Raw genomic sequence first — 17,107 nt, 5'->3', positions numbered from 1 at the left:
GACGTACAGGACTCGCGAGCCCCACACAACGCCAGCAACAAGTCAATATACTGTTCAATGGATACTGTTAGATTGTGGGTATGATCCACTTATCTTATCCTCCCATAGATTGGCAATAGTATTTATCCTCACAGCCGGATAGGCCGGGATATACCGGACACTTTATCCGGACACATCCGCCCGGACATACTCATCCGGACATATCCACCAGGACATATCCATTCAGTTCGAACACCGAAAGAACCACGCCATCTACGCTCTCAACCAAACCTTCACCAGGGTAGTGCCTTGTTCCTCGTTGTTTTCAATTCGATTTACATTACTGTTCATCCCTCGGGCAGGCTACGGGCACTTCGACGTGGATTTTAACACTCCCTCTCAGTTTGGGTCTCCAATCCGACTCATACCTCCCCGCTGCGGTATCTTGGCCGCATCAGTATTGGGTAAATCCGGAAGGCTGAGAGAGTGCATGGTGACCTGAGGGAGAGGTCACCGGGGCGCAGTGCTAAAATATATACCAGTGGTGTGTAAGTAGACTAGGAAATGTGCGTTAGTGTTGTAGGAGACAGGTAAGTATCCTCGTTTGTAAATACCCAAACCAGTGCGTTTTGGGGTTTGCAACAGCCTCGTCTGTTGTACAAGTAGATGGACAAACACACATTAATGGGTGGAAAATTCCTTTCAGTGATACACAAAAAGGTTGACGCACATGCTAATTGGTTGACGTACGTACTTCATCATCTTAACAGAAAATGGCTAACGCTCACACTAATGGGTGGACCCTCACATTAATGAGTTTATGCAATCCTCGTATGCTTTAAAAGTAGATGGACGCACACATAAATGACTCGATAATTTTCTTCAGGTTAACGCAAGCCTTTTCTTTTGAACAAAAAGAATTTTGCACATAATAATTGTTCTTCATTCTTGAATGTTATACTGTAACTGTACTTCCCTATCAGTCGCGGCAATCTTTATAGCTGGTGTTGGCGAAAGAGAGTCGCGATAAAATATGGCAATGGAAAATATATTCAAGTTCTCGTGGCACAGTGGTACCGTTTAGTCACACCTCATTTAAAATACAAGGGTCATGAAATATTGTGCTTCCAATGTACGGCGTACAACGCGCCGCGCTAAACACAGCGTCCAGCGTGGAACTCTACACACAACGTAAAACGCAGCCCCCAACGCGGCGCTACACTCAGCGTAGAAATATGAAATCAGATCTAAGGCAACAGAGTTATCTTTACGATGTCAACGTTAGCGGATTTTAATAGACTAGGAAACAATAAATGGATTAAATGGTAGTAGTTTATCTATGTGGTAGCTGACCTAGGCTTCACTAAGTTGCGAATTACCAGGCGCGTATCCAGGATTTTCCAACCCGGGGGGCGCGAATACCTATCTAAGCGGAGCGCCACCATCGGTTGGCGCGCAGCGTACAAGAAAATTTCTTGTTTTGAAACCCCCCCCCCCCCCCCAGATCACCGGAAACGGCACTTCTCGGGCTTGAAATGACCAACCAGATGTACACTTTTTGCCTGAGAACCAAGTATTTCCTTTTAGTTTTTTCCATCCATAACCTTTTTGAAGATTGTCAACCCGGCACACATCATGTTCGACCTGATCGCATCTCCTGTGGGTCTTTGCTTTTGTAGGTGATTCTACGTCGCGGCCCACAATACCCGTCAGACCCACTTTTCAAGGTTTTAAGCCCCATATTTGTTCAGAATTTGAAAATTCACATTTCTCGAGAATAAACTCACTTCAAAACATACCCATAATGTTCAATGTTAAATTTCATCTATGGACAACCAATATAGAAAAACTTCCTTCAACCCCTAACAGACCGGTCAAAATTGCACGAGTAGAGGGAAGTGTGATGCAGAATGTTGGTCAGAAATGTTCGAAAATTCAGACACGGTTAATTTATTGGTGTACAAATATTAAAACCTCTTATAACGGCTATTATAAAACTTGGTTGAGGGAAATGAAAAAAATAGCAGATATTTCCGAAACCGAACGCTACACACATAGGCGTAGGAGGCGCGGCGGCAGTGGCGGAGCTAGGGGTGTTGGTCAGGAGTGGCGAGAATGGTCTGTAGGGGCGCTTTAGACACTATCTAAGCGGAGCGCCACCACCGGTTGGCGCGTAGCGTACAGAAAATTTTTGAGTGAAGATACTCCCTAGATCGCCGGAAATGACCCTTTCCGGGCCTGGCTAATTTACAGATAAACGAAGAATAAGTTGTCATCGCCAAATTACACCAATAAAATGTGACAAATGTCAATAAGTAGATGAGAGCGCAATAAAAAGTCAATAATCTAGAATAAGTAAAAAGTGGTAAAGAGCTGAAAAAGGCGCCAACAGTCCATTTGAGTCCGTCAGGGGGGCATCCGCCCCCCCCTGACGCTCCGCCACTGCGCGGCGGGGGTGCAGCCCCTAATTCGCCATTACTAATGTAAAAGAGAGTTTTGACATAATTGGACCTCCGTGCTTTTTATACATTTACATGAGACCTGTCGTTGTTTACATTAGCATCCCGCAGTATACTGCACAATTTTAACGGACCGTACGGTACATGATGGCATGCGATGTAAAAACCGATGCTTGCTTATATGATATTGACATGAACACGTTGAACGCGCGCGAAAATATTAAGTTATTTTTTCAGGCAAGTCGGACAGTTTTGAGGCTTTTCATCCTGGAACGCCATTTTCATGCTCACTGATATGATGTGATATCTGCTGTTTGCGTTACAAACTCGAACAGGCGCGTAGCGAGGAATTTGCCAAGGGAGGGGCGAAGCCTGTAGGCAAATTATCTAAGCGTAGCGCCACCATAGGTTGGCGCGAAGCGTACAAGAAAATTTTGGCCGAAAATGCCTCCCAGATCGCTGGAAATGGCACTACCCGCCAGGACCATTTGTTAGCGCGAAGCGATACAAGCAAATTTTGGCCGAAAATGTCTCCCAGATCGCTGGAAATGACACTTCCCAGGCCTTGTAAGTTGCCTCTAAGCACTTTCTATTTTGAAACTACTTAGCGATATCATTTAAAAAAATGCTGAATGGGGGGGGGGGCGGGCGGTCGCCCCCATCCCAAAATGCGTCATGTTCCCCGACGACACGGTCGAGTTCGAGACCAGCCACAGTTGGTTTCATAGCACAATTCTACACACGCGTTATGATAGACCATATATAGTATATATATAGATCATTAGTGAGATGGGAAAATGGAAACGTCAAAAAATGGAGTTGTCGGTGTAAGGGGTAGGGTGAGTCACACTTTTACGAAATCATTGATCCGTCACTGGCTACCCTTCAGCGCTGTAATGATGTCACTGTTCCTCTTTCTCTTCCCGGTGTCTTCGCGTTTTTCTTTTACTCCCTCCTTTTCTCCTTTTTCTCTCTTTCTTCTTTTTCTTTTCCCTTCCTTCCTCTCCTCCTCCTCTTTTTTCCCTTCTTTTTTCCTTTTTTCTTCTCTTTTTTTTCTCTCCTCTTTTTCTTACCCGGGGGGCGCGCGCCCCCAACGCCCCCCCCTGGATACGCACCTGATTACGGACTAACTGAATGTTATACATCCGCAGCAGAACACTGATCCTTACTAAAGTATATACAGTGTCACGCAATTCAGAGCGCTACTAAATGACGTAAACGATAACAATCGGTCAATAACGTACGTTACTCCTAAATAACTGGGAGTAAACTAGAGATCCCTAGTTCAATAGCGCAATTTGCTAACAATTCATACAACTCAATAATGTATTAAATAATATTCTGAGCACTTGCAATATCTACGAACAGTTAGACACCTTGCGGTGGTATAAGAAACATACCAACTTGGTTAATAGTAATTCTTGTTTATCTCGTGTGTATGAGTTTTTGTCAAAGCGTGTCACGCTGCACGTTCCCATCGGCTCCCTTTTTACTAGCCTGAACACTGGCTTAAGTTTACGCACGAGAATGTACTACTTCAAAGAATACCGCCTCTGAGTTGCGGTCACCAGTCTTCCGGAGACCAGAAGGCCAGGTGCACGATAGTAAACAACTACGGAGGATAACGGGGATTTCCCGGCAAAGAATTGCAACATTATTACAATCTTAAACAATTAATATAGCGTAAAGAATAGCTTTCAAAAGTTAAAATAATACGCAAGTTCGGTTAAAGTATTAAATAATATTCTGAGCAATTACGATACCAATTACGGACAGTTGGACATGCACGCAGTGGTCTTAAAAACATACCAATTGGTTGATAGAAAGGATAAGATAACGTACCGTACGTAGACTTGTATCTCAACTTGTATGAAATTTTGTCAAGGAATGTAACACAGTTGTACGTTACCATCAGCTTCTTTTGTACTGGCTTGAACATTGGCCTAACTTTACGCGCGGGAGAATATATTACTTCAAAGAATTCCGGCTTTTAGTTACGGTCACCAGACTTCCGGAGACCGGAAAGCTCAACCCTTCGAGCAAAGGCTAGGTGCGCGATTGCTTACGTCATAGTGAACAACTAACGAGGATAACGCGGACTTCCCGGGAAAAAATGCAACATTATTACATGCCTAACACAATTCAAATATCGTTACGAATATCAAAGGTTAAATACTGCGCAAGTTCGCTTACAAGACTAACAGATGGACTCACATACTAATGGGTTTACATACTTTTTTTTATAGTGTAACACAAATGGGTTGAAGCACATTCTAATGGGTTGATGAAAGCCCTTTCTGTTGTTTAAGCAAAATGTTTATATTGTTTCACAGAAAGGTTTGCGCAAAAGTTGTCTGTAGTGCAAATGAATTTACGCACACACTTTATGGGTTTATGTTTTTCATCAGTGTAACAAAACGCTGGTTAATCCACACATTAATTGGTTTATGATAGCCTCGTCTGTTGTAGAAGTGGATGGATGAACAAACTAATGGGTTGAAAACTGCATTCAGTGGTACACAACCAGATTGACGCAAACAGGTTGCTGACGGGGTTGATGTATTTCATCGTAACACAAAAAGGTTAATGCACACACTAACAGGTTGACATACTAGGTTTTTTTGTGTAATTCGATAGATTAACTCACACACTAATGTGTTGACGAAAACTTCCTCTGTTGTAGAAATAGATAGACGAAGACACTTACATGTTTAATCTCGTCAACAGTGTACCACAAAGATTAACGCGCAAAGTAATGGGCTGAAGAATGTCTTCTTTTGGGTAACTAAACGGTTGACTCAAGCCTCGCTTGTTATACAAATTCGATACGACTCCTGTATGGATGAACTCAACTATTGCGTGCGGCAATCAATTTGAACGACATACTTATCAGTGTTTCATCATATATTGATAACCAGGTACTCGTTTGTAATATTTTAAATTCTAGAATTAATTTCGTTAAAGTTTAAACTGTGATCATCAAGAAAGCGAAGTTTCGCTTAATTTTTAAATCTTTTATATCATAGAAATAAATGCACGAGCAAGTTTGAAGCTCTTGATCAAATTTCAAGGATAGCTGTTTACATTTGCTGTCTACTTATCACCAATTCCCATCCTCTAAGCATTTTGTATGACGTTGGTATGATTTTTCAAATTTGCTGCAATTTTGTAAATGTTTTCGGCAACCGCAGAGTGAATGATGTCATAATTCAGTTATTCATAGAATGAAATAAATTTTTGCCATTAAAGAAATACTTTTTATGTAAAACATTTTCATGAAATCAATGAATCCCCTATTGTATTCAAGCTTCTGATATTAGGAGATTTTCAGCTCAAGGGTGAGAATACTTAGTCTTTTTACACAAATTTTCAATTTTTTGTTATCTCTTTAAAGAGATGGCAAAGATTAACAATACTTAAAAGTGTGTTCTGCATATTACTAAACGCCTGTTGACTGCTTCAAGTGAATAAAAAATCAAAATCTTAATTATTAAGACGATATCATGTGCATTTTGAGATAAGAGAAGAAGTAGATAAAGCAAACGTAAATAATATGATATTTTTATGTATAAGCTAAGAAAAAGTAATTATTCCAAATAAAATTACCACTTTTGTCTGACTTCAATTTAAAGACTTCACAATGGATTAAAAGTAACGGTTAAGACCATCAAATCATGAACTCTGTGCAAGTAGTAAAACGTTCTTCGAGTATCGGTGCTCACACTTGCGATGTTGTATCCTTGGGGCGTTCATATATTGGTAAAGACAGCGCTATATCATAACTTACATCACTTTCAAAGCGTACACAATCCTCTGCATCGAAATGCATGTATCTACATGTATTTCAATAATTACTGATGGCTCCATTAGTAGACATCAAACACGCACATGTTACTCAGATGGTGGTCAGTCATTGTAAATTACATATTTAGTAAACTAATTGATCAGAAAAGTATTACAGTTTTGTTAAACAGTAGTCTTTTGCGTTTCGCAGTGTACTTTAAACAGTTGTCATGGTTGTGAAGGCACAGTCGTCAGAAGACTTTGTATCGGTTTTCCTCAAACAGTCAATTAACACCGGATCGTCTGGAGATAGGTATTTTTCTTCTGTTTTCTGTGGAAAATTATTTAAACCGGGTTAAAAGAGATAAATCAAATCAATGTAGGCCAATATATTAATAAGAAGTGATATTATGTTACAAGTATCAAGATTGATAGCATTGACTTCGGCCCGATGAAAATATAACAAATGAATAAATGCTTCTGTTATTCTAGATTCATCCAAATTGTTAGTATGTTGTAATCACGAAAGAAAGTCGACTTTTTTTCCATGAATATCTCTATGCATGGACGGTTTACCCTCCATTCTGAAGAAAGATGAATCGTATCACATATGACTGGTAATATCCACATAACAATGTTGGAAAATCAGGACATGATTACGTGACAATATCTACAATAATGGAATTAACATTTGTTGAGCCTGTTGTTATTTCCTATGTCTTGATAAAACGTTAGTATTGTCACAGTTAATAGTTGTTGCACCAAGTTGAGATAGTTAACGTTCATTTAAATTATCCTTGTACACATGTAATTTTATATTATGAGGAAAGAAAATCAGAATTTAATTCTGTTCTTCACATGATTAAAAACTTGAATAAGTAAGAATTCAGTCTCTTTAGTTTGTCTGTTTTGATAAAGATCATTGCTCGACTACACATGTATGCTATTTGCTTGTAAACTAACCCTTACCTTTTCAACACGTGTGGTTAGGTTGTGAACTGATAGAGCGCTCTCCAGATATTCCGTCAAATCTCGAAAGGAAGGACGAGTCAAAGGATCGCGTGACCAACAAAGGGTGATCGCCTTATATCTGTTTGAAAATCAAATTAAATCAATCTTAACAGTAAAGATCAACTTAAAAGATGTCCGAAAACCTATGATTTCTCAATAAGTCATCTATCCTACGGATTGTATGTCCTAATATACAAGTTTCCCTATTCCCCACCCATCCTCCACCCTTTCAACACCTTTTGACAAATTCAACTTTCACATGTTAACTTGTTCAGTGTCGTGAAAGTGTTAACACTTTCCCGAAAACGATTCTGTCATACTCACACTACATACGGGCACTGCGCAGGCTTTGGTGGCAAATCTTTTGTATTCCCCATAAATGACATCCGGGAAGGGACTTTCTCAGCAGAAGCGTTTAAAAGAGTAGGCTGTACCTCATCAGGCGGGATTCCTGTGTTATGATTTGTAACAAAAAGGTTATGTTTATATGTTAAGAATCAAGTTTGTGTATGTAAGATCCTGATACACCGTTGAACAAATTTTAAATAACGACATTCGCTAATGTAGGCCTCCCTTAGATGGAAGATCCCCGTCAGTGAACTAAAGGAACTAAACGAACATTAACGTGTAGTCTATAAACGAATGATCTATACTTTGATTCAAGTTGTTAATATAATGAACTATTATTATTCTAATGTAACTCAAAATATTCACCCATTGAGAATATCTCCCAAATGACTGTACCAACTGTCCATACATCACTATAGTAGTTGTATTCTCTGTAACACAAGGTCTCCGGCGGCACAATCCACTCAAGTTTTGTCACTCTCTGTTATAAGAATTGATTTCATATGAAAGGTTATTAAATATTGCTTATCAGAATTATTACTCAATATAGATCTTCCTTTAGCGTTAACATTTACTGGTAATCATGATAAATAATCAGTATCGGTGAAATGCGAAACCTATACCTGAATGGGTCAGAAACTGCAAACACAACACCAGCGCGATTTGTCTACAACTCTCTCGGCAAATAAACAACTTACGGTGTTACGTTTTTAGCTTTTAGTTTTTTTTTTAATTGTTGAACATTATAGTTTATAAAGTAAAGAACTTCAAACGTACAAACCTTTTCAATTATTGCCGAAACTTTTGTTTTCACATCATCAAATGTACAAAAATCGTAAAGCTTGCACGTCTGGTCGGCACTTAATAATATTTTTGAAGAACACAGCCCCGGATGAGCCCACTGAAAAAAAAAAAGTATGATAAGAGGCATGATGGCAAGGTGATTCAAACGTTGGTGAAGGAAAGGTAAGTTAAACAAACCTTAAAATAGCAGCAGATGTTTACGATTGTAAAATAGAGTACTGGTCAGCACTTTTCATGTGTCCAATTCTTAAAATAATTTATTGATGTGATGTGCTATGGTAATGTTTACATCACTGAGAGGAAGCACATCAACCACTTAACATGCATCAATGGTAAACCAAATGAGCTCAACATAAACGCAATAGAACAACAGTGTTGAAAAAAGAGAAATAACAACAGTGTAATATATTTAATATATTTGTAATTAGTACCGTCCTGTGTTATCGCCATATAAGTGTGAATAAGTGACAGATTATTCATACCATTGTTCAATTTAGCTGTAGTCCTACAACACTGATTCCAGATTTATGTTTGTATACTTCAACGACAAAAAAAAAACACACAACAAAAAACGCACCCCGTTAGAATTAAGAAAGTTCATGCCACGAATGATATCCATCGTAAATGAAATGAACTTTGACCTCCTAGACTCCTTCATCAAGTCGGTATATTTCATGTTCATTGAGCGATCAGCATTAAGATGATCAGCCAGGGATCCACAGCTCAAGTATTCTTTGACCAGAAAAATGTTGTCTTTTCAAGGTAAAGAGAAGGAGAAGAAAAATTTGAATTGTTGTTTCATATTGGTCGTACCATGTGACGTAATTAGTTCATACAATCGTATCACCATGTATCGACAACTTATAACTCTTTTTAATGGATGGAGCAAACTTATGATGAGATAATTAAGGGTGTAAAGGTATAATGGAAGTACTGAATATGAGTGATTAACAGACTTTATTCTTACTCTGTTCCGAGGTTACAATGAGTTGTTAGCCCCCTCCTCACCCACCCACCCCCTCCCCCCCCGATTCGGTCTCATGCTTTTACTGAAGTGTCTCGTCTTCAATCAATTTTCTAAACGAGTGTATGTTGACACAAACCAACAACAGCTTCATGTACTCTCCTGCTATGCTGACTTGTTCCCGTGGTTTTACTTCCTCTTTGATAATATAAATGTTTTATTTGTTACACCAATCCAAACGCGAAATGAAAATGTATTGTAAAGTACTTTTCTCATCACACCTCATCGTAACAAATGTAAATGTATAAAATGATTTATTATGAATACATAAAACAGCTTTTACCACGTTAAACCAATCAAAACGTTCCTTCTAGACGTACCTATATCCAGGCACAATCCGTATATCAACACAATGTTGTCGCTCTCTGCAGGTATCGTAACGATATTGCTGACGTAACGGAACCACTCGGTGTAAAGACGAAGCTCGTTAGTATCTGGAATATTGAGATTGGATAAACATAGATTGTTGCTTAGGGCAACCTCCCTCTGTCCTAGAAGGTTTATTTAGTTCAAAGGAGCATATAAAAGTTATTCAAAATTTACCAATTTATGATAGAAATACTATGCGTGGTGGCATTTAAGTTTTGCAATATTTTTGCAACATTTTGCATCATTTGTGCCCTATCAAACTAGACGAATCTGTATGCAGGGTAATGTAACTCAATGTAACACATTGTAATGTAGGCAATGTAATGTAACTCATCAAAAAACTGAAGACGACGGCATATCCATTCCATTGGAAATTAAACATATACCAATGTGAGATTGGTGTTGTAACTAACAAATAAGAATTATATTAACCATATAAATGTTTATGTCAATAGGTTTTAAATATCGCTAAAGTTCTAGATTGTGTTTTCTTACTGTAAAGTGAACTAATTGATCATCTTTTCAACAGTGTTTCTCTTTGATTGCATAGTCAGTTACGCGACCTATGTTAAGCAATATGTGGCAGTTGAAATATAATGAAATAACTCACCTTTGGTATGGTTGTATGTTAAAATGTCATTGTATGTCGGACATTGGAAACTATGATATACAGTATTCGATAGGTTAGTCTAGCAGAATAAACACAAAACACACAAAATATATGAAATATATAGGCTACCACTTGCTGACGAGATCATTGCAGTGACTACTCCATTCTTAGGGTGAGTGAAGGTTCCTCGCCAAGACTGAACTTTTTCTCCTTTCCCGATTTGCACATCGAAGGTTATGTCTTCAAGCGCTATCTCCAATATAGTTGTCTTGTGATTCTTTTTGACATTTTCTCGGATAGCATTGTAAATACCTGCAAGGTACAAACAACTCTATATGAATTTAAGAACCTCACATATGCTTGTGAAGAAACCAATTAAGTAAGTAAAAATTATTGCTTGAACTAATGAGGATTTTCAAAGCTTTCTTAACTGTGTGTTTATATAAGTCGTTGAAGCACATTAGGTATCTCCTCTATCTCTTTATTTAAAGTATCATAAATGACCATGACATAATTATCAAGATCAGTGCGACTAATCTAGTTTAACAATGCTTAAAAAACTGATGATGATTCTCAACTTGGATATTGATAAAGGATTTTAATCATAGTTGAAGTATTTTGAGAGAACTGCTTTACGTTACGGTACTGCACATAGTAACATAACAAAATGTAGTTTGTTCTGATATGGTTCTCAGTAAAAGGGAATCAAGTTATACAAAACTTCTTAAACTTCTTAAAATGCCATTACCTTGGTCACCAGAGTAACGCGAAGTTGATGAACGAATGAGTTTGACCGGGACAGAGGGCAACGAACGGTTTCTTCAAAATTACAAAAGAAAATAGGTATTTGTTTGTGCATTTGGCTAAATGATCAGCAGAGCCATGTATTCCTAAGGGTGCCATAATGAAGCGTTTGTATTTGTTTGATTTCCAAAGAAACTTGTTTTTGTTATATAAATTGCAATGAGTTCCACCAGCGTTTTAGTCGAACGCGAAGATGCAATTTGCTGATGTTTTTAGTTCCGTGCGCAAAAGCCCGAAAGATTTTATTGCAGAATCCAAAACTATTTTTTAGCAAAGCGTGAGTTTAGATGTTTTTTAGTCCTGTATTATAGTCTAATCTGCATTAGAATACGCCATTTATTCTCTAGCTTTGTTTCGTTTTTCGGGAAAGGCCCCAACCAACACTCACAAACACACGTACATAGGATTCGTAGATGGGAGTCACATTCAACGAACTTTCAACCAAAACCTTATTCATGTATTTTTTATCCATCTATAGCCTGTTCAAAAAGGTTCATGCCACGATATGTGTGTCCTTTTACGCATTTCCATGAAACGCACCAACAACAGTTTTGATATTGTCCCGACAAGTTAGAGGCATCAAGTACCAACAGAGAAGAGTGTGCATTACAAATGTGATAACTTTTTCCTTCCTTTTGTGATTTGCCTTTGTAAGTTATTAATAATTTCTATTTTGTCCCGTCTATTCATACCATTGTGTGATTTAACTTATTGAAAACTGGACATGAATGGAATGAAAACTGTTTATTCTTACGACATTGTGATTAAATTTGAGGACTGTGACTGCGCAGGAGAGCCTGTCAAAGGAAAAGTGAAAGATAAAGTTATTACTTATTGTAATGCTTAACAACGTCAGCAGGTCTACGAAAGCAATTTAAACTAAGGATTTCTCTTCTGCTCAATTGTTTTCAGTTTCACATGTCTTAAAAAGGACAATTTCATATTTCTTTCTTTCACGAAACTGATGTGTTCATTTTCCACTCTCCCCATCATTTATAACTTCATTTCGCATAACCATAGATGTGTGCTGTGATTTCAGTCTGAAAGTAGTGTAACATAAATTATGTAAGGCGGTAATCCTAGGACATTCTATTATATTACTTCTTAATTCTATACACCTGTTTTCAAATATAACTTAAAAGGGTCTAATTTGTGAATAATTTACCATTGAAAATAATCTGATGATATTTCCGCGTTGTTTTTTCTACAGAATTAGTATAACTCACTTTGCTTTGATTGGCTGACGTATGACCAATGTTTATGGTGGGAAGCAGTCAGTCTTGCGACATGGGCGTTTACATGATGATTATGCTAATTTGGGATGGATAACTACGATAACACAAATAAAGATAAACATCTCTTGTTACTTTTGACCATCATTTTCTGATATATGTTTATTACTATATCAAGTAAACATTTCCCAAATAATTGTAAGAACGTAAGTAAGTTTGAAGAGTATACAGCAAGGACGTTTGTAGAAATTTGCACACTATGCGGGATATCTCGTTCATTGTATAACATGCCGAATTTGCTCAGTTGAAATAAATAAAATGAAATGATGAGTCATTAAGTCAGGACAATTTTCCGGTTTGGTAATAAACAATAATTGCACAGAACAAATAGCAAAAAATCAACCCTTAATTCCTACCTATCATCATGAAAGAGACCATTCTTTTTAAACATCTTATAATCTCAAACTACTGTTAAGATGAAATGATAGATTGAAATTGTTACTAAGTTATTTTTTAATAGCTAATTTCCCAATACTACCCAACTACTATGGCACCATATGGATATCAAAACATTTGTGTTGAGGATATGAACACAAACTAGTTGGATCATGTGATATTTTACAGCATATGTGTATTGTTTTCTCTGTATTGTACTTTCCTGTTATAATATTATCGAGATTTGATAAAGCTCACATAGCATTACTTTATATGGCTTAATCTTTTAAGTAACTTTAATCCACATAGGACTGAAAATGAAATTTGTGATGTTAAATGACACCAGACCAATAAATTGAGTGTTTCTACATTTTTTTTCTAAACCTTTCATGCAATGAACATGCATATATGTAAAAGCCTTATATTAGGTCATTGTGAAGGAACCCATATCTCTGAGACGAAACATTAAATAATACACAATAACACTCAGGAATATTTATGGGAAATGTTATGATAAGCTTAAAATGGTTTAATACACTTCTTTATATGAAAGTCCTTAAATCACCATGGAATATTAATTATCATTACGTAAATGAGGACTTGCATAACTATATCACTGAAGATGAAGTAAAACCTTGGTGTCAATGGAGTTCGCATTGTCGCCCAATGCTTTGTTTGGGAGTGTTAACAAATCTAATTTGCTGTTATTTCGCGGTTCACGTTGCAAATCTTGAGATTATAACCTCTTATTCAAGAGATATAAGGAGATACGATCAGTTTTCCGTCCCTAAAGATTGTCTGGAAACTTACGTATTTTTCGTGCGACTGCTATAATCATAGCAACAACCACGATTGCGAGAATGCACAGAATGATCACGATAAAGATCCAATGTACACTGGTTGAGTTAGGGCTTAGTGTGGAAGTTGATCCATGTGAACCGAGACTACCTGTGACCATTTTCGGAGTTACTTGCGTCGTTTTCACTGCAATAATAACAGTACCAGAAATGAAAATGTGCTCCAGGAGCTATTGCAATTCTTTCATTCAAATGCTTTAAAAAGTATAAACTCGTCGAATACCACTCGTTGAATGAACTAATGAATTTATCGTCTACAAAGCTAACGTCATACACAAAATGTAAACACTTGACAGTTTCTTACTTCTCAGTTTCAGTTAATCGATGCTTCAGATAGCTCAAGTTAAGTATCATTCTGTATAAACTAAATATTTCGTTCACAAGTGTGTACTTCAGTATATAAATAATATTAACTGTTTGAAGTGCTATATTCGAAATGACTTTCACATTGGTGTTCCTTATATAGGATAGAATGCTTTTGACTGTGTGTAAAACTTGAATATGTTCTTTAAGATTGAAAAAAAAATATGAAATGAAGTCCCCCTGAAACGCCATCACTTAATTCCACGAAGCTTTACAACTCGAGTATTTTTATTATATATGATAATTCATACTAACCTGGAAAGTCTGACGATTTGGTGAAAAATGATACATTGACGTTTGCAACTACAGCGCAGTCCTCCGTTTGATTGATAAGTACATGTGTGCTAGATGTACTTTTTGGTTCAAACTCATCCTGTGTAGCAAGGTCGTCTGTATCGCTAAAATCAGGATTCCCGCGGGGATATTCTGTGGACGAAAATCGATATTACAATGAACTAATATTGTAACTATTCCGTTACCCGGAAATCCTAACTGCAGCCATAAAATATCAATATGCATACATCTGAAATTTAAAATTTTTAACAACATGAGTTCCATTCAAGCGCTTTATATACGCTTATCTACTATTGAGATCAGCTATAGAAGTTATAATATACAGGTATCATACAACGTACCTATCACCAGAACATTGCAGATATCTTTTTCCGACTCTGAATTTACGGGATGACAAGAATACCCTCCTTTATCCTCAGACTTTACACCATGAATGTAAAGAGAGGCAACGGACGAGTTCTCGTGCAGTGTCGCTAGATATCTGTCTGTCTCTTCTTGTAGGCGAGAAATGGATTGACTTAATATGACTGTACCATTGTGCCGCCAAATTATCATCAATGGTTTTTGAGTATCACGCCAAGTGCAACGCATCTGGATGGTAGCGCCAAGAGAGGCACTAAGATCTCCCGATACTGCTGGAGTGAAAAAGAAAGAAACGACACCCGATACAGACAGAGAACACGGTTACTACTGTAAATTTTAAATATTTGCACCAGAGTAAAAACTGGCTTGATTGCGCTTAAATCAGTAGAATGTGCTATTATGGTTACAGTAAAAAATGAGGACACGTGCAATCCCAACAAATCCAGCTTGATGCAGTTGTTGGTATTATAGATATTCTCAGTTCTTACTGTAATCCTTATAGCACATGCTACCGATTTATATCATATTTATCAGCACGATCTAATTTTTACTGTAGTATTTCTTTTTTTAAAGATTAACAGTAGTTACTGAAATCTCTGTTGAAATCAGTGGAAATGGGGGAAAGACGAATTTAAAAACGAAGACAGTGGAAAAGAGTGCTCGAATAGCATCCAAGAAATAATGGAAATAATTATCCTTCTAATTTCTCATTTCATCACCTGTCTAAAGTCATGCTTCAAGCTAAATAGAGTGGCAGGTCTACCGTGAGAGCAACAAGTATGAATCCTGGAGATGATGGGAGTTCTAAACTTTTCGACTACATCTATACAGAAATGAAAAGTAGCTATTAGCAAAATCTTTCGCTTTGGAATAAATATAAACCTAATCTATCGGATGAGTATATCTTTGACGTCTAAAATTGACATTTCTTTTTGACAAACACTCAGAACATATCATCTATACAACCATGTGAAATAAAACCTCAACGTAAGCAGTATGGGCTCAGTATGTCTAGTCATTATTTAAGACTTTGTAAAGTTCTACGTCAAACTTCAATCTATCAGTATTCCAAAACAGATATACATACGATACATCAAGTCTAGGTTTATTGAAAGAAATGATCGTGATTTTCATAATTTGTACTTGCAATTATGAAACCAAATATAAGTTTAATTGATATGATCTATTATGAAATGTTGACACTTCGCTACAATAAAAAGAACAGTTTATAGAAAAACTTTATGAACTCTATAATACAATACTATAATATAATATAATATAATAAAGGAAAGAAATATGTCGCAGAGGTTCTCTTCAAGTTTTATATTTCAGGAAAGGCTCGGAAGCAAACGGGTTTTCTAAAGCTGTTTGTTGTCCTTCTGTGTTTGTTTCAAACGGCATTTAGCTCTAAATCTAAAATTGAAAAGAAAGACAAAGGAAACGTGCAGCCATATCATAAATAAATTAACTTACCCGTTACACGCAGTAGGCTTGTCAAAGAAACCATTATCAAAAGGTAAGAGAGAAAGAAATTTTGGAATAAGAAGTTGTGCTTCATGATGGACGTCCAGGTATGATATGACTCTTTATGAACGCGTATTGTACTAGACAACAACCACAAGTTTGCAAACCCTTCATCTTTCATTTTCATTCTTACGTCTGATTGGCTGATATGACATCTTGTGACCATTCCTGACCATTTTCATTTTCATTATCGGATGGTTTCCTTTATTGTTAGGCGCACAACCATAGAAACATTCATTGTGTAGGGAAGAAAGACTTTCTACAGCTACAATGTTAGTTTTATGTTTCAAGGACAGTATACTGATAAACCACATCAAACCATATATATATATATATATATATATATATATATATATATATATATATATATATGTGTGTGTGTGTGTGAGTGTGGCTTGTCAGTATACTGTCCTTTTACACATGAAACTATGAGCAAAGAATTGTTGAGTATTATAAAAAAAAAAATCATAGTAACTTGCAGCCACATCGTTCACCAAAGAAAATAAATGTGAACAACATTTCTCAGACAGAAACATAGCGTTACTCACTTTTTTGTGAATGTGTCTACACATTTTAACATACTACCATCGTTACGCTAGCATTTGAATTCTAGCCAACACACGACATAATGAACTGTTTGACCTGTGGCAACGACACAGAGTAAACAGCATACATATTGAGTTTTAGTGTACATTAGGTATGTAAACATTCGTTAAAGCAAGACAAAGAGTCACCATTTTGTTATTCATTGGGACAAAATAGATTGAAGGTTAAAGAAACCGTCACGAATCTTACTCTTTCATTGTTCGTTGTTTGTTTGTATTGTACTTGCTACAAATCCCCTTTCC

At 36.9% G+C, this 17,107-nt stretch overlaps 1 protein-coding gene across 2 annotated transcripts; it reads right to left on the bottom strand.

Moving 5' to 3' along the window:
• Nucleotides 1-5,452: 5,452 nt before the first annotated feature.
• Nucleotides 5,453-16,556, bottom strand: LOC139977243 (uncharacterized). 2 transcript variants are annotated; one of them, XM_071986496.1, is made up of 14 exons: nt 16,209-16,556; nt 14,714-15,004; nt 14,334-14,504; nt 13,669-13,842; nt 11,946-11,988; nt 11,136-11,206; nt 10,517-10,699; nt 9,729-9,842; nt 8,962-9,137; nt 8,362-8,481; nt 7,947-8,061; nt 7,557-7,683; nt 7,191-7,311; nt 5,453-6,552 (listed from the first exon to the last, which is right to left on the bottom strand). In XM_071986496.1, the coding sequence occupies exons 1-14, from the start codon at nt 16,423-16,425 to the stop codon at nt 6,439-6,441; spliced, it is 2,037 nt and encodes a 678-aa protein (XP_071842597.1). In that variant the 5' UTR covers nt 16,426-16,556; the 3' UTR covers nt 5,453-6,438. The 2 variants fall into 2 exon arrangements, with proteins under 2 accessions (XP_071842597.1, XP_071842596.1); XM_071986495.1 differs by having other exon boundaries at nt 5,458-6,552; nt 14,714-15,007; nt 16,209-16,553.
• Nucleotides 16,557-17,107: the final 551 nt, after the last annotated feature.

This window comes from Apostichopus japonicus, chromosome 12 (assembly GCF_037975245.1).
Source record: "Apostichopus japonicus isolate 1M-3 chromosome 12, ASM3797524v1, whole genome shotgun sequence".
In the NCBI taxonomy this organism is placed as follows: domain Eukaryota; kingdom Metazoa; phylum Echinodermata; class Holothuroidea; order Aspidochirotida; family Stichopodidae; genus Apostichopus; species Apostichopus japonicus.
This window is presented reverse-complemented; position numbering and strand designations above follow the sequence as displayed.

Excerpts from the sequence above, each read along its gene's own strand:
- LOC139977243 (XM_071986495.1), bottom strand. The coding sequence starts at position 16,425 with ATGGTCACAAGATGTCATATCAGCCAATCAGACGTAAGAATGAAAATG. Across the intron at positions 11,207-11,945 it reads TCAAATTTAATCACAATGTC|AAACCGTTCGTTGCCCTCTG; the intron begins GTAAGAATAAAC and ends GTAATTTTGAAG. Across the intron at positions 7,684-7,946 it reads TTGGGAGATATTCTCAATGG|GAATCCCGCCTGATGAGGTA; the intron begins GTGAATATTTTG and ends ATCATAACACAG.